Raw genomic sequence first — 18,465 nt, forward strand, 5'->3', positions numbered from 1 at the left:
TCTCTTCCAGGTTAACACCTGTGCTTACGTTACACAGAAGGTGGAATTTGCTGGAATAAGGTCAGTTTTGTAATTCTGTTCCATTTCCGATCTGGGGAATTGATCCAGTGTGGGTGTATAGCATTGCTGGTGGTTGGGCTATTGTTTGGCCCTTCATTTTGCACCCTCTGTGCCCCCAGAATAAATACCACTGGCCTCCTGCCTTTGGTTAGAGCCCCGCGGTAATTATTTTGCAGGCATAGAAGGTGCAAAATGGGGTTGCTGTGTTTGTTGTCAGGGTTCTTCACTCAGTAGCTCACTCCTGCTGCCTTGCAGTCAGTTCCTAATAGCTTTGGCACCATCTCAGAGATGAGTAAGCTGTGACTGGGGAAACGCAAACCAGGACACTGAAGCTGAACTTCTATGAATCACTGGCTGGATCTTAGCTGGAACGTGATGTTCTGTTCTGAGCAGCCCTGTTTGGGAAAGATGTCAAAGTCTTTGCGATGGTGCAGAAGAGAGTTACTAAAATAATACCTGGGATGAGAGACTTTGGTTCTGTAGTGAGATCGGAGAAGCTAGGCTTGTTCTCCTTTGATCAAGGAAGGTTATGGAGAGACTTAATGGAGACGGTAAAAATGACAACAGGTTATGAAAGAGTAAATAAGAAAACTCTGTTTTAACAGCAGAAAAATCAGTAACCAGAGACAAAGTTATAGTTATTAGTTTTTAAAAAAACTAAGGGGAGATTAGATTCTTTATGCAACAATAAAACATCGCATGTTACTTTACAGGAGCACAAAACAAAATCTGACACTGATTTACCTATGGAGATAGTAGGGCACATGGCCAAAAGTCTTCTCAAAAATGGTTAGCGCTGCTGCCTCATAGCGCCAGGAACCCAGGTTTGATTCCCAGTTCAGATCACTGCCTGTGTGGTGTCTGCACATTCTCCCTGTATCAACATGGGTTTCCACTGGGTGCTTTAGCACAGTCTGAAAGATGTACTGGTTAGGTGCATTGGCTGAGCTAAATTCTCCCTCAGTGTAGCTGAATGAGCACTGAAGTGCGTTGACTTGGGGATTTTCACAATAACTTTATTCCAGTGTTAATGGAAGCCTACCTGTGACACACTTTTTTAAAAAAAAACTTTAAAAGACTTTAAAAGATGAAAGGGAGCTAAAGAGGCAGCGGGGTTTCAGGAAAGAATTTCAGAGTTTACAACCAAGGCAGCTGAAGGCACAACTGTCAATGGTGGAGCGATTAAAATCAGAGCTGCTCAAGAATGAGGGGCGCGCAGATATGAGAATTGGTAGTTGGAGTAGATTACAGATAGAGGGAGAGATGCAAAAACAAGTTCGAAAATTTTGGGTGGCACAGTGGTTAGCACTGGTGCCTCATGGCGCTGGGATCTGGGTTCAATTCTGGCCTTGGATCACTGTGATCTCTCTGTCTATGTGGGTTTCCTCTGGGTGCTCCGGTTTCCTCCGACAGTCCAAAGATGTGTGGGTTAGCTGGATTAGCCAAGGCAAATGTGTGAGGATATGGTGGAGGGAAGGGCCTGGGTAAAATAGTCTGTCATAGAATTGGTGCAAGCTTGATGGACTGAATAGCCTTGTTCTGCGCTGTAGGCATTTTATTAAATGGGAGGCAGTGTAAATTGGTGAGCACAGGGATGGTGACCGAATGGAGCAGTGCACATGAAGACACAGGCAGCAGAGTCTTGTGACGTCAGGTTGGTGGAGGATAAGAAGTGGGCGATCGCCAGGAGGGAATTGGCAGTAACAAAGAGCTGAGTTGGGATTTTAGGAGCAGATCAGCTATGGTGGACAGAGCCTGGGTGAAGTATTGGAGGTGGGAGCAGGTGAATGAAGTGATGGTGCCAATATGTGGTCAAAAACTCACCTCTGGGTCAGAGATGGAACCAAGGTTGTGAACAGCTGGATTCGGCCTCGGGCAGTTTTCAGGAAGAGCGAGTGTGTCAGTGGTGATGGAACGGGGTTTTGGATGGGGTCCAAAGACACAAAAAAAAAAGGCTTTTCAGTATTTAATTGGAGGAAACTTCTGCTCACCCAGCACTGGATTGGGACAAGCAGAATGGTGGTGGAGTCCAGCGAGGTGGTGGGGACAGTGAGCTAGGCACCATCGGTCTGCGTGATGTGTTTGTGGACAATGTCACTGACATTGGGGGGACATCAGAGGTAACAGTGCAGGAACAGAACCTATAAACATATGAATTAGCAGCATGAGTAGGCCATTCGGCCCCTTGAACCTGCTCCACCATTCAGTAAGACCACGACTGATCTAAAGGTAGATTGTTGGCGATTCTCTGACAGCAAGCTCTTTAGATCTGGATTGAAAGGGTGGTGAAAGCAGATTCCATTTTCACATTCGAAAGAGAATCAGGTAAACACTAAGGAAAGAAAAACACAGGGCAATGGGAAAAGAGCAGACGAAGGCAATTCATTGAGCATTCTGTCAAAGGGCTAGCACAGACACGTTAAGACCAAATGACTACCATTCAGTGGTACTGCGGTATGGTGTTGATGAGACTATTATGTGCGAATGGAGAAGGAGAACTCTGCAGTGCACTCTCGAGATTGAGTGGTGAATTTCCAGGATTATATTTGAGGAATGTCTGCACTCTATTTGCTTGTAATTGAACCCTGGCAGAGAATATTCGCACTTTCTTGCTGTTTTACTGCAGAGTCTTGGTTTCTGTACCACTGATTAAGATGCTAGTGATGTTGTTTATTGCTTTTAGAGCACAAGCGAGTGAACTGTGGGTTAAAGGTGAAAAGGTTACCTGTGGATACATAAGCGAAGATACCAGGGTAAGACTTTCTCTGTGGCTTATTGCATTCCCCTTCCCTTGGGGCACAATACTCATCTGTAGAAGCCCTCCCCCACTGAATTTTAAAATGGTGCGACTCAGGCTTCGCTAACAAATGAAAAATAATTGTCCATCCAGAGAACATGATGCTGCGAGGCTTTTTTAGTGGTTTTTGTAATGGTATTAAATTAACTATCTGTGGAGTCTGCATGTTCTCCCCAAATCTGCATGGGTTTCCTCTGGATGCTCCTGTTTCCTCCCACACTCCAAAGATTAGGTGGATTGGACATGCTAAATTGTCCCTTAGTTTCAGGGGATTAGCAGGGTAAATACATGGGGTTATGGGGATTGGGTCTGGGTGGGATTGTTTTGGTGCAGACTCAATGGGCTGAATGGCCTCCTTCTGCACTGCAGGGATTCTGTGGGATTTTATGGTCATTAAATAGATTCTTGTGTAAGGTGAAAACACCTTTTAAATTTATAGGCTTCATTTTCTTTTAGATGTTAGGATGCTATTAAAATGAACGCATGGTTTTTAGCACAAGTAAAATCAAGCTGCCGTGCATCTGGTAAGCCGTATCTGGCAGCACCTCAGAGCAAGAAAAGAACAGGCAATGGGGTGTTCTTTGCAACTGTTACAATTAGCAGTCAGAGTACTGTGAGCCAGGAAGCAAGTTAGATGTAGATGAGGCGTTGAAGAAGCAGCAGCAAGGGAGAGGGGGGAACCATCTTTAGGGAACAGCTCAGCTAGAGATGAAGGCAAAAGCCAGTTGCAGAAAAGATCATTTTATTTGTGCAATGGAAGACCATTCCCAGGTCCTGGTCAGTTGAGTTATCACTGACTAGATTTGACTCATAGGCCTATGTTGTTCCTTGGGAAATGGGAGCTCCCTACTCACCTGACGAAGGGGCAAACCCTGAAAGCTAGTGGCGTTTACTACCAAATAAACCTGTTGGACTTTTAACCTGGTGTTAGACTTAAATGGGATCTGAGCAGAGTTTAGGATTATGGGGAGAACCAGATACTTTTAGGTTCTCAGCCAGTGAGGGACTAAATGCTTATTGTTTGTGTAAGATTGTTCTTTGTTGTGTTTTATTATCTTCTATTTTAATAAATACTTTTATTGTTTAATGGAGAAGTTTGAATTCTCACTGTTTCCGCAGACACTTCTTACTGATATTCAAAGACAATTCACCGTGGGAAACCAGTGCTTCAGACTGGAATATTTCCACTAATGATATCAGTGGGGTTTTATAACAGTGGCTTGAGCTTTCACACAACTGAGTGGCTTATTTACTCAGCAACGTAGGTGGCAATTACAAGACATCCACAATGATGTGGGTCTGGAGTCACATATAGGCCAGACTGGCTATTCATTTTGGGTTTCCTTCCTGAAAGTCTCACGGGCAAATGTGGATTCATTGAGGAACGGCAGCACAGATTTGTGAAGGGTAGATTGTGCTGAACTAAATTGCTGGCGTTCTTTGATGATATAATGGTGGTTAGGTTGACTGACCATACTAAATTGCCCCTTAGTGTCCAGAGATATGTAGGTTAGGGGGGATTATGGGGATAGGACAGGAGGGGAGCCTGGATGAGGATGGCACAGTGGTTAGTACTGCTGCCTCACAGAACCATGGACCCCAGTTTGATTCTGCCTTGGGTGATTGCTTGTGTAGAGTTTACACATTCTCCCTGTGTCTGCGTGGGTTTCCTCCGAGTGCTTTGCTTTCCTCCTATAGTCCAAAGATGTGCAGGTTAGATGGCTAGGCAATACTTAATTGCCCCATGGTGTCCCAGGATGTGTGCGTTAGGGAGATTAGCAGGGTAAATATGTGAGGTCACGGGAATGGGAGTGTGGGTGAGATACTCTGTCAGAGAGTTGGTGTAGACTCGATGGGCCAAATGGCCACCTCTCCTGCACAGTAGGAATTCTATGACACGGGGAGAGTTTTTTGACACAGCAACTGATTAGGATCAGGAATGTGTTTGCTGAGATTATTGGAGGCACACTCAATCAAAGCTTCGAGCAAGCATTTGAAAGGCTAAAGGGTTAAGGTACGAGAGTGGGATCAGGTTGGGGGGCGTTACTGGATGAATTATTCTTGCAGAGAGCCAGCACAGATACGATGGGCTGAGTGGCTTCCTGCTACGCTGTGACGATTCTGTGAAAAAGCCAAGGCTGAATCAGTTGGGTCTGAGTGACTGCTCCAGCTGCAGTCCACTCCCTCAGCAGTGAAACCTGGAGCTATCTGCACCATGTGTTGCAGTCGCCCAGTGTGCCTCTGGGGGAACCATGTTTTAAATCTCAATTCATTGTGTCACTCAGTGTGTACGGGGTGACTGCAGCATTCAATGTCGCAGGCTGGTTGGAACGATCATTGACCTCCGCCAAAGCCTGACCGTTTTTGGTTCACTGCTTGGTATCAATATCAAGAGTTGGAAGGAATTTCATGCTAGCATTTGGGTGGAAAGAACGGAAATCCCAACAAAATCCAAAGGGATGCATTTGAGGGCAGGACTAAAGGAGTCGGATTGAGATTATTGAGAAATTTCACAGAGGGAACCGTAGAATCCCTACAATGCAGAAGGAGGATATTTGACCCATCGAGTCTGCACCGATCACAATCCCACCCAGGCCCTATTCCCGTAACCCCAATATTCACTCTGCTAATCCCCCTGACACGAAGGGTCAATTTAGCATGGCCAATCCACCTAACCCGCACATCTTTGGAGTAAGAATATGAAATCACTGCCAGAGATTTCCCATTTGAGATATAGGTCGATGACACAGGAGTGGTTTTGAATCTGACTTTTCACACGGTGTTACTTAGCTGATTGCTCGCACAGGAGAATGGTTATATTGCGATTAACATTGCTGGTGTCCTTTTTGAAGGTGGTGTTCCGATCTGCCTCTGCCATGGTCTATATCTTCATCCAGATGAGCTGTGAGATGTGGGACTTTGACATCTATGGTAAGGTGGTGTTAAAAGAACTGGAACAGATCCTAGCGTCACAAAAACAGAAGTCAGGTTCTGTGACAGTACTTGTCGTGGCTGTAACTCTGTTTTAAAGTAATCAATGACTAAGGATTTTCGACGCTCATTAATCTGAGAGGAGGGTTTTGCAGTTCATGTGGATGCAGCATGATATTGTAGCACACACACACCTTCACACTTTACCCTCACTGATGACCCTAGTAAGCTCGGCTGGGAATACGAGGGAGATGGCAAACTAACAGCTCGGAGCGATTGATTTGAACTTGGTATTTCAAAAGGGCACTGCCTTAAGGTGAAAGGGGGCAGGTTCGGAGGAGGAGCAAGTGTTTTTACAGAGTGATAGGTGTCTGGAGCACACTGCCAGGGTGGTGATGCATGCGGATACGATAGGGGCATTTTAGATTAAGTACATGAATATTGACCAAGGGCAGGCAGAGGGACTAGTTTAATTTGGCATCATGTTCGACACAACATGTGGGCCGAGGGGCCTGTTCCTGTGCTCTACTGTTCCATGTTCTATAACAAAACCAATTGGTTTGGCCTGAGTTCTGACTGAGTATTGGCTTCCCATTCCTGAAAAGCTCAGTTGCTTTCAAGTACTGCGGTCACATCAGCTCTGAGTCCTGTCTCTGTGCGCTTTGGCCAGAATCTGAAACTGAGCTCGATTATTTGCTATTAAAACCGTTTTCGGTGATGTATATATATGATGTGATATAACATAGAATTCGACAGTGCAGAAAGAGGTCGTTTGGCCCATCCAATATACACTGACTCTTTGAAAGAGCATCTCACCCAGGCCCAACCTACCCCCATAACCCTGCACATTTTACTATGGCTAATCCACCTAATCTGGACACTTTGGGCAGCACCTTGGTTAGCACTGCTGCCTCACAGTGCCAGGGACCTGGTTCAGTTCCTGGTTTGGGTTACTGTCTGAGCAGAATCTGTGCATTCTCCCCATGTCTGGATGGGTTTCCCCCAGGTGCTCCGGTTTCCTCCCACAGTCCAAAAGATGTGCTGGTTAGGTGCATTGGCCATGTTAAACTCTCCCTCAGTGTACCCAAACAGGTGCCAGAGTGTGATGACTGGGGAGTTTTCATAGTAACTTCATTGCAGTGTCAATGTAAGCCTACTTGTGATACTCGTAAAGTGAACTACTAAAGGATGATTTAGCTTAGCCATTCCACCTGTTCCATCTTTGGAGCACCTGAAGGAAACCCACAGATACTGGGAGAACTGGGCCACTGCCACCTCACAGTGCCAGGGACTCGGGTTCAATTCCAGCCTTGGCTGACTGCCTGTGTGGAGTTTGCATGTTCTCCCTGTGTCTATAAACGTACAAATCCCACACAGACAGTCACCCAAGGCCGGAATTGAACCTGATTCCCGGTGCTGTGAGGCAGCAGTGCTAACCATCGTGCTGCCCAGTTGTTGAAATATGGAGTATTCTTACAGAGCTGGACAGGTTTGAAGCAGAAAGGATGTTTCCCCTGGCTGGGGGAGAGATCTAGAACCCGGGGTCATAGAGTAAGGAACAGGCTGTTTAGGACTGAGCTGAGAAGAAAGTTCTTCATGGTGATAAATCTTTGGAGTCCTCTACCTCAGAAAGCTGTGGAAGCTCAGTCGTTAAATATATTCAAGACAGCTTGATCGATTTCTATATATTAAAGACATCAGGGATATGGAGATTGTGTGGGTAGGTGGCATTGAGATAGATTTTCAGCCATGATCCACAGAGCAGGCTCGAGGGGCTGAATGGCCTACTCCTATTTCTCGTGTTCCCATGTTCAACTTGGAAGTTTTGCCGACTCCAGCAGTGAATGAGGAAAGGCAGTGACCAGAATGTAAATATTTCTCCTCAGATTTTGCTGTTCTCTAACCATCCTGTGTGTTTCTTTCTCACTTAGGTGACTTGTACTTTGAGAAGGCTGTAAATGGTTTCCTTGCTGACCTGTTTGCCAAATGGAAGGTAAGAAGAAAGGAGCATGGAAACTGATTCCATCTTCCACTTCCAGTTATAGAAGGAATATAACTGAAGGTGGAAGATGGAATTAGTTTTACAGGTAGTGCTTATACTAAATGTTTGCATTTTTCTGCAGTGCACCTGTATCATAAAATGTATTGGATCGCTATACACCTTAGGGCACGAAGGAGCAATTTAGCATGGCCAATCCACCTCATAGAATCCCAACAGTGCAGAAGGAGGCCATTTGGCCCATCAAGTTTGTACCAACTCTCCAACAGAGCATCTAGATCCTGTCCCTCTAACCCCACATATTTACCCCACTAATTCCCCTAATCTATACAGCTTTAGATGCTCAGGGGCAATTTAATGTGGCCAATCTGCCTAACCTGCACATATTTGGAGTGAGGGAGGAAACAGGAGCACCCAGAGGAAAATGGATGGATTGAATCAGGAAAAGGGGACCATGAGGATACCACCATTGATCCAAGATGTGGCAGTGTACGCTTTGGTACACAGGAGCCAATAAGACAAGAATTCTTGCACCACGCCAAGACTCGTATTACAATAAACCCCATTCCTCTCCAGCCACGTCAGAGGCACCGTTCAGATCCACCGTCCCTGGAAAACTTAAACCATTTTCCTCCAAGGAAACCCTACCAGCAAGGAGCAGAAAAATTGCCAAGACACCCATCAATGGGATATCTCTCCTTTCTTTGACATTGAGGAAAGTGGCCTACTATTCCGAGGAATTCAGGTGATCTCACTGAAACCTATAAAATGCTCCAAGGCTCGAGTGGCTGTAAGGATGCTTCCCTTGCCGGGGGAGTCAAGAATTAGAGTCACCATCTCAGAATAAGGAGTCAGCCATTTAAAAGGTTGTTAATCTTTGGAATTCTTTACCCAGAGGGCTATGGCTATGCAGTCATTGAAAAGGTTCAGGACAGAGCTGGATATATTTTTGGATATGAAGGGAATTAAGGGATATGAAGAGTGCAGGAACCTGGAGTTGAGATCAGAGGTCAGCCAGATCATATTGACTGGAACAGTGGGCTGAGGGGCCTAATCCTGTTTCGTGTATTCAGAAGCATTAATATATTGGACAACTGAGTATGCTTAATTATGTAACAGGAGGAATGAAAATATTAAATAAATATTCAAAGGTGGATAACCTTGCTATGCTAATTTATGCAACACTTCCCCCTATTTTAATTTCAGGAGAAGAATTGCAGCCATGAGGTGACAGTGGTTTTGTTTTCCAGAACTTTCTATGATGCCAAGTCACTGGGTGAGTTGGTCCATTGTTAGTGGTACAGTGAGACTTTGAGTTAAGACATGATTGCATCAATGCGCTTCTTCTGTTGCGTGGTATAAAAGTTTAGCCTGGGAATTCACGCTAATGGCTCCATCGGTTATCACTGCTGCAACATTGGAAGTGAACTGCAGAGAAATCCATAATTGATTCAAGCACAAAATTACATTTGCTTCCAGTTCTACCAAGCAGATCCAGTGTGAAACCAGAACTCTGATCAATATTGCTGTGTTTGCAGTTCATTATCTTCGGCCTGCCGTTGAGAAAATAATTAATGTGATGGGTGAATCCATTCACCAGTTATAGAAATTGCCGTAATTCTTTCACAAGACATCAACTGGAGCGCATTAAGCAAAAAGGCCTTTGCTTGTTTTTGCTGCCACAGTTCACAGTGATGGGCTCTGTGCTTCCGCTTTGTTTGTGGGGCTCAGCTGTTTGCGAGCCCAGCTCTGAGTCAGGCCTTTGTACCTTCAAACGAGTGGGGGTGGGGTGGAGGGGGCAGGGGGGGTTAGTCTATCTGATCACCCTACCTTGGGTCAGAAAGGGAGAGTGAGGGCGGGAGGGCCTCCTTCCCAAATCAAGCCCCTCCCACAGGATTCTGGCACTTTGACCCTGGATCTGTTTGTCATCCTAGCAAATGCCACAGCTCCCAACCTGAGGCCAGAATTCTGAGTGAGAAACAGAAGTCTTGCTGTCAGTCAATTAAAGAATTAGGGTGTTAAGTGGCTGTGAGGAAGCCAGAGTGGCCTGAACGAACAGGCGTTCGGCATGTCTTCAGAATGACGTGTAACCTCCTACCCCTTGCTAATTTCTGATACATAGATGATGCATTTGTTGTATCTGAATCTGTAGCTGCACAATAAGGATTTCCTCACACATCTTAACAGGCTCCAACCTGTGCTCAAATTCACCTCTGAAATGCAGCTTCCTTTCCTTAAAGTACCAGTTGAGAAACATACCAATGGATTCTCGACTACCTACCATAAAACTACTTTCGCTGGATAATATGCTTGTTGGGATTGCTACAGTTCCACACGCTATAAAATTGGCCTTTTTGGCAACTTTGTAAACAGGGCCCAAGTAATTAGCTCACCTTGCAAATTCAATGCCAAAATAGGATGCATCAAAGCCTTCGTGTAGGTAACGGCTACCCTGAACAGATCATGGGCCAGTGTACATCACGTAAACTCATGAATGGGCTCAAGGCCAACTTTGGTCCTGTAAAATTCCCAGTTATACCTCAGATTACACTAGAAGGATAAAAATTGGAGCAACAGGTGAAACGAATCGTTTCACACTGATGCAGCAACACCACAAGTGACATTCTTCACAAACAGGATGCTGCCATTGAGCCAAAAAGACTTTCTGCCTATCACACAAATTAATAATATGCTATATGAATTTCAGTGCCAGTGCGATGCTAGATAGAGCACACCAGAATTATAGAGAGTGAGATAGCGTGATCTTTGGTTTTGACATAGCTTGGCACAACATTGAGGGCCGAAGGGCCTGTACTGTGCTGTATTGTTCTATGCAGGCCACACATTCCAACAAGTGGCACATATAAAACAGCATGTCCCTTTGATTGCTTGTAACAAGCAAAGTACTTACCATATCCAACCAGCCTGTGCTTGCAAACCTCAGAATATAATGTACGATATTAGATGAGATTCCATGATTGGATAGCACTTGTTAAGAAATCCTGATTGTGCTCAGAATTACATTGACAACCAATTTAAGATTATCAGTCGGGCTTGTAGTAGGCTCACTTAACGCACGTTAGAAGCTACATGTATTCACACAGGAGCCTGATCTCTGTAGAGAGAAAGTACATGTCTGTGCATTGCTACCGTTTTCAACCAGAGAAAAGCATGCGAGACAACCATTCCTTGGTTCTTTTCCTGTGGCAATGCCTTGACCAATCAGAATTGATCAACCTGGTTTGAGTTCAAACAAAAGCTTGGCAGTTAACTGCATTCTCAACCAGAACATCTCTGCCAATCAGAGTTCACTTGCCAAACAATCTCATGCAGCATGAATTGTTGCTGTCTTTGAAATTTGGGTATTCTTGCAAATATGTCCTGATGAGTGCAGGACCAAAAGATTCAACAGTGTCTCTGTTTTTATCAGCAATCTAGTCACCTTAATCCTTTGTTTCCTTTCTGTCAACTGACTTTGCATATACACTGCCAAATTTTAATCCTATAAATTGCAATTTTTGTGAGTTGTCTTATCCACTCTTTTCTGACAGTTCATATGAGCTGTTTCTATTAAGCTAATCCCTCACTTCTCCCAAAAACATGCCTGTCTTTACTACATTTCTGCTGGCCTCAGTATTTACCCCGTGCATTTCTAAAAGCCCACTGATTTTATCTTAAATTGTGGATTCCCAAAGCATGCCCACAGTCCTGCCTACCATGAGCTGCCAGCCAGTCAGAGGCCAGTGGTGGGGGTGGCTGCTGCTGGTACGACCCCTGCCTGAGGCCTAGTATCATCATTGGATCCTGGGCTACGTGTGAGTGATGGCAGGCGGAGGGTGGTCACAGTGTGAGGTTCTCAGTAAATGGAGGCTGAGGGGAATTGGTAGCAAGGGTGTGGCGGATGGCTCCCTTCCCGATATCAGGTTCCTCGATCATGGCCTTCCTCACCTTGCTTCTGGGAAGGATTTCATGTCATTCTCCCAGTTTCTCCATTGCATCTGATACCTTCCACAGTAGTGCTTCTGACATGTCATCTCTTTCCTCAACTAAGGATCCCTCCCCCCACCATGGTGCTTTATCCAACTCATTTCCTACACTTCTCTTGGCCCTTCCCCTCCTTCTCAGAACAGTTCAGGGTTCCTCTTGCCCTCACCTTCCATGCCACCATGCCCCACATTCAGAAGGTTATCCTCTGCCATTTCCACCAACTCCAACACAATGCCATCACCAAACACATCTGTCCCTCTGCTCTCCCCCCCCCCCACCTTCAACATCCTCAAGAGGAGCCCTGATCCACTCCTCTGTCACTCCAAACCCAACATCCCCTTCCCTCAGCACCTTCCCGTGCAGTCCCAGGAGGTGTAACCCTTGCCCTTTCCCTCCCTCTCACTGTCCACTCCTCCAGGTGAAACAGTGATTGACTTGTACAATTTAGTTTATTGTCTTCAATGCTCACAATGTGGTCTTCTGTCAAGTGGGGAAACCAAATGCAGATGGAGTGACCGCTTTGAGAATATCTCTGCTCAGCCCACACGCATAATTCCGACCTTCCAGCTTCTTGCCATTTTAATTCATCATCTTTCCCTCACACTTGGCTCCTGCGACGTGCCAGAGAAACCCAATGCAAATTGGAGGAACAGCACCTCACCTTAGGATCTTTACAGCCTCCTGATTTAAACATTGAATTTAGCAACTTTGTGCGATTAACTGTGTTCTCCGTTTTAATTAATCTGACCTTTATTCTGCTATTAATACCTATTTGCTTCCTGTGCTTTTTCCCCTTTAATACAAACATTACCATTTCCTTTCCCTTACATGAATCTCTGTCTTAGCGTTCCCCCTCCCTTTATTCTTCACTCTTGTTCCACCTGACCTTCCCTCCTTTTTCAGCCCATCATATTTTTATCTCTTTTCAGTTTCAAAGAAGTCACATTGGGCTCGAGACGTTAACTCTGTTTCTCTCTCCACAGATGCTGCCAGTCCTGCTGAGCTTTTCCAGCATTTTCTGTTCTATGTTGAATTGACTCCGTGCGTTGTAACAGATCAAAGCTGACCTGCCTCTTTGACCAAGAGGCCTCTTTTTGTTACCTGCCCTCGTATATTTTCCCAGTGTAGTTTGGTGTCAAATTATGCTGTCAGAATGCTCATGGTGAAGCATTTTGGAAAGTTTTATTGCACCGGGGGCACCAAATAAATGCAAGTTGTTGGTGTCATAAGGTAGAAAGACGACAGGTTCTCCTTTTGGGGACATTTGTAGCTTGGGCCGCTTTACCCCTCCTGTGGTTGCTCCTGCATACTCCTGACAATGCTCTGATGAGGTATAAATTGTATTTTGGCTCAGTCTGTACTCAGGCCAGTTGTGTTTGTTACAGATGAGTTTCCTGAGAGTCACCGGCCCTCCATTCAGCAGGATCACGAGGGAAGATTCTACGAAGACTTCTATAAGTGAGTGTTGTTGGTGATTTTCCTTTCCCCCACTCCACTCCAGATACACGTCCCTGGATTCACCTCTCAGCTGCCCATTCCAGGGAAAATCTGTGTCCAAACTGTAATGGCTAACACCTGACTGAACAGCAATAGCTCCTTTGTGTGACTGCTATCAATATATTGTGGGTGGAAAATGAAGAGATATTTATCTAACTGGCCTTGATGGATGTTTTAGAACAAAGAGCAATACAGTACAGGAACAGGCTCTTCAGCCCACTGAGTCTATGCTGACACAGATGCCTCTCTAATATTTTCTTGCCTCAATGTGGTCCATAATTCCTCTATTCCCTGGCTATTCATGTATCTATTCAGACGCCTCTTGAATGTTGCTACAGAATCTGCTTCCACCACCACCTCCGACAGCGTGTTCCAGGCACTCACCACCTTCTGTGTGAAAATCTTGCTCCTTACATCTCTTTGAAACTGTCCCCCTCTCACTTTCACTCCATGCCCCCGAGTAATTGACCCTTCGACCCTGGGAAAAAGACTCTGTCCACTCTGTCCAAGCCTGCCATAATCTTGTAAACCTCTATCAGGCCCCCATCATCCTCCACTGCTCCAGTGAGAGCAGTCCAAGTTTGTTCAACTTTTCCTCATAGTCCATATCTTCCAAACCAGGCAACATCCTGGTAAATCTCTTCTGCACCCTTTCCAATGTACCAACCTTCTTCTGGTAATGTGGCAACCAGAATTGTACACAATACTCCAAATACAGCCTAACCAAAGTCTTATACAGCTGCGACATGATTTTCCAATTCCTATACTCGATGTCCTGACTGATGAAAGCCAGCATGCCACACACGTTCTTGACCACCTTGTCCACCTGGGTTGTCACCTTGGGGAACTGTGGATCTGTGCACCAAGATTCCTCTACATTTGACTGAACTTACAGAATGCTGCTATGAAGGTAAATTTGGCTCACACTGAATCCTGAAGAGAGAGACGAGCAACTGTGATGTTTGTGATAACTGGTTGGAATAGCTAGTGAATGAGCCATTTGGGAGCTAATCCCATGCCAGTTTTGAGGTGATGGAGGCTCTTTAACACAGTCCATTGTAGTTGGCACCTTCAGTATTGGAATGGTCTTTATCCAGTACCCCCAGCTGAGGTGAGCTTGGCTAACTGACAGAGCTCCGAGCCAGCAGTAAGAAACTGCTCTCAGAAATTAAAAGGAACAAGACGTTTAATTTTTGCTGTCAGTTCAGTCTCATGTTGCTAACTTATCCACCATTTTTAGGAGCAAATTGAGTTGGAGAATCAGAATCCTTATTTGAGTTGGTGTTGAGTTAGCCTTGTGCTAAGTTAGGGGATGCAGTGCTGCCGTTATATTGTTATCAGACTAGTAATGCAGAGACCCGGGGTAATGCTATGGGGACTTGCCTTATATCAAGTTGGTCTTTCTCTACGCCCTGGCTATGACTGTAACACTACATTCTCCACCCTCTCCTCTCCTCCTCCCCGATGTATTCTACGAATGGTATGTTTTGTTCGCATAATGTGCAAGAAACAATATTTTTCACTGTATCCCAATACATGTGACAATAAATCAAATCAAAATGGCAGACAGTGAAATTTGGACTCAATGAAAACCTGGAATTAAAAGTCTACTGATGACCATGAAACCATTGTTGATTGTTGTAAAAACCCATCTGGTTCTCATTAATGTCCTTTAGGGAAGGAAATCTGCTGTCCTTACCTGGTCTGGCCTACCTGTGACTCCGGAGCCACAGCAATGTGGTTGACTCAGGATTGGACAATAAATGCCCGTGTCACATGAACGAATGAAAGAAAGATCAGGGTTGGTTTGTGTGTGATAAAGGGGTTCAGCATCCCACACTGGAGGGGGTCAAACAAAAATAGCTGAGTGACTTGGACATGAGCAGGTTCAGCTATAAAACCCCCACAGGTCAAAAACTCACAGGCAATTCATTTTAATTTATTCACTCATGGGATATGGGTGTTGCTGGCTGGCCAGCATTTACTGCCCATCCCTAGTTGTCCTTGAATTGAGTGGCTTACTAGGACATTTCACAGGGCAACTGAGAGTCACATTGCTGTGGCTCTGGAGCCACACATAGGCAAGGTAAGGACGGCAGATTTCCTTCCCTAAAGGACAGTAAAGTTTAAAGTTTTAAAGTAGTGAACCGGATGGGTTTTTCCGACAGTCGACAGTGGTTTCATGGTCACCAGCAGATTCTTAAATCCAGGTATTTTTTATTGAATTCTAATTTCACTATTTGCCGTGGCGAGATTCGAACCTGGATCACCAGAACATTAGCTGATTTTCTGCATTGACAGCCTGGTGATAATAACACTAGGCCATCACCTCCCCTGAAGGCAATTGTAATCCCTCTTTTGTTGACCTAGGTAAGATCTAGTTTCAGCACAGGTGAAAGGTGTAGAGTAACCCAATGTAGTTCACTGAACCAAGGCACCGAAAATGCTTAAGCTGTTGATTAGTGAGAAAGTCAAATGGAAAACCCTTTCCTAACTTGCCTTTGAGCAGTCCCCAGAGTTTGCTGTGCACGATGTAATGCTGTTAAACACAGTAAGAAGACATCAATGCCGTGGGGCTGATTGCATCAAATTCGTTAACAAATTTAATATTTTCACTTGGAGATCTACTGAGACTGGAACAATTGTGGCACATGGTTTAACTCGGAGCTTTACGCCAGGTCTCATGAAACAGACTGCTGATAAAAGTCAACATCAGGGTGTGTATAAATGTTGTCCACTAGCTAGCTAATCGCTGGCTACGTTTAACATCAGACCCAGCTGTTTATTTCCAAGGGCGGGTTGGTACTTTTTGTAGAAATATATTAATTTAGTCCTTGGTCTGAATGACCTACAGAATCAGCAGGCGGAAATCGGGACTGATGATCTTCCTTTGTTTTCCGATCGTTTTTGTTTCACCAGAGGCGTTGTCCAGAATGAAAGACGGGAAGAGTGGACTTCACTACTCACAACAATTAAAAAGCTTTTCATTCAGTATCCTGTGCTGGTGCGGTTGCAGGAAGCAGGTAAATCTGACAGTAACTATATGGGGAAGATGTTGTACAGTCCGCACTGGGAATATTTTGAGGTCCGGTCTCTGTGGCTGACAGATTACTTTTGGTTCGAGTGTCAAGTGATCCAAGATTGGGAAGTACCGTTCCTGTGTTTGAAAATTTCTTTCCTCAAGTCCTGGCTTGTTTTATCTTAGTAAAAAGTCTGACAACACCAGGTTTTAGTCCAACCGATTTATTTGATAATAGACTCACAAGCTTTCGGGGTTAGCCCCTTCGTCAGGTGAGTGGAGAGTTCTGGCCTCAGACAGAGCATATAAAGCACAGACAGTTTAGAGATTACTGATTTTATCTTGCCTGTGGGTCGCGTGAGTGTGGCATTGGGTTCTCATCAAGCTGAGGGCTTCAGCAAGCGCGTGCTTTGTTTTTTTTTAAATTCATTTATGGGACATGTCGTCATTGGCTGGCCAGCATTTATTACCCATCCCTGGTTACCTGAGGGCAATTGAGAGTTAACCACGTTGCTGTGGCTCTGGAGTCACGTTTAGGCCAGACCAGGTAATGATGGCAGATTTCCTTCCCTAAACAATATTTTTATCCTAAAATAGCATCAAGTGAATATAGCTAAAAGCAGAAGCGAAGTCAAGCTCCCATTTTACAACTCTATCGACTTATCCAAACTTGATTTGGAAAGAGCCCTCCCTGTTCTCGCTGCCTTTGTTAAGTTGCAAGTGTTAGGATGCTGGTGTTGCTGAGGGAGCTTTGGGCTGTGTGTACTCTGTGCTCTACTCCGCCCAGAAATGTTCCAGCTCTTGTGTGGACTCTGCGCTTTGAGTGAGGCTGTCAGTTTGTTGTAGATCAGTAACCAAAGAATGAAGAACAAAGCCCGGGAAACAGGCCCTTCGGCCCAACAAGCCCGCGCCGCCATTTTAACATTACCAGTCCCCCCCTTCCACCCATGACTCTTATCTATTGTTTTATGGCAATCCACATTGAGGGAAACTAATTTAGGGACAATTTATTACTTCCAATCAGCCTAATAGCACATCTTTGGGGTGTGGGAGGAAACCGGAGCACCCGGAGAAAACCCACGCAAGCACGGGGAGAATGCGCAAACTCTCGCAGACACCGACCCAAATCCATGTGCCTGCACAGCTGAAGTATTTTCCCAAACACGGTTAGCATGAGTTTCAGCAACAAGTAGGTAGAACGTGAGATGGCACAGTGGTTAGCACTACTGCCTCACAGCGCCAGGACCCGGGTTCGATTCCCAGCTTGGCAGCGGAGGCAGAGATCCTAAACTCTTTCTTAAAAGTACCTGGATCTGCAGCTCAAGTGCTGTAAGCGAAAGAGCTATGGGCCGGATGCAGGAAGGTGGGATTTGAAAGGGTGTTCTGGGGCTGGCATGGATAAGATATGCTGTAACTTTTCTATGGTTCAATGGATTTAGATTGTGACTGCAGAGTGAATGGTCATTGATGGAACTGTAACACAGTGAAAGCTTTGCCATTGTACAAACTGTGCTGCTGCTTTCCTTCCTTCCCTAGATGGTTTTCCACGTGGACAGAACTCTACAGCAGCCCAAGGAAACTATTTGGAGGCTATCAACCTCTCTTTTAATGGTACGTACCCATGTGTGGCTTGATTCATAAAGGGTGACATTAACCAGCTTGTCCCTGTGACACTGACAGCTGTGGCTCTGACCCTGAAAGGTTAGGAAGGTCCAGGTGAACTGAGTCTGTGCAACCTGGCTGATCACAGGCACTGCAACTTCCAGTGACCCTGGACTGACAGGGGAGACATGAGTCAGTTATCCCACCCCAGTAGCCGTCCAGTGCCTGTCACAGGAGACAGGAAGAGGAGCAGCTCTGGACAGGGGCCTAATGCCATCCTTTTCCTCCTATCCTGGTGTTAAATAGTTCTCCCACCCTCTCTCTCGGAGCCCATGTACATGACAAACAAGAGGGCTGCTGTCACCCATGGACCTGTGCTCAATATGAATTGGAGAGAAAACAATATACCATTATTCTTGGTCTGTTTGTGATGATGATAACCTGGATGTGAAAATCCTCTTCTGTAAAACTCAGGAATTTACACAGCCTTCAATTGTGGATGTGACCAAGAGGAAATGTTGGCTATTCTGGGCTCTTTGAGTGGGGTTGTGAAGATGGCGATAGAGGCTATCT

The 18,465-nt window shown here is 45.2% G+C and overlaps 1 protein-coding gene across 5 annotated transcripts in view; it reads left to right on the forward strand.

Annotated features, from left to right (window-relative positions):
- The window catches only part of depdc5 (DEP domain containing 5, GATOR1 subcomplex subunit), a 157,207-nt gene that overhangs the window by 13,261 nt on the left and 125,481 nt on the right, over positions 1-18,465 (forward strand). For all 5 annotated transcript variants that reach the window (XM_080208529.1, XM_080208532.1, XM_080208530.1 and 2 more), the window contains exons 6-13: positions 11-60; positions 2,744-2,813; positions 5,710-5,788; positions 7,720-7,781; positions 8,994-9,063; positions 13,160-13,232; positions 16,191-16,294; positions 17,827-17,901. In XM_080208529.1, coding sequence (XP_080064655.1) covers positions 11-60; positions 2,744-2,813; positions 5,710-5,788; positions 7,720-7,781; positions 8,994-9,063; positions 13,160-13,232; positions 16,191-16,294; positions 17,827-17,901 — 583 coding nt within the window. The remainder of the gene's footprint in view (positions 1-10; positions 61-2,743; positions 2,814-5,709; positions 5,789-7,719; positions 7,782-8,993; positions 9,064-13,159; positions 13,233-16,190; positions 16,295-17,826; positions 17,902-18,465) is intronic.

Source organism: Carcharhinus amblyrhynchos, chromosome 20 (genome assembly GCF_965287045.1).
Source record: "Carcharhinus amblyrhynchos chromosome 20, sCarAmb.v2.hapA, whole genome shotgun sequence".
In the NCBI taxonomy this organism is placed as follows: domain Eukaryota; kingdom Metazoa; phylum Chordata; class Chondrichthyes; order Carcharhiniformes; family Carcharhinidae; genus Carcharhinus; species Carcharhinus amblyrhynchos.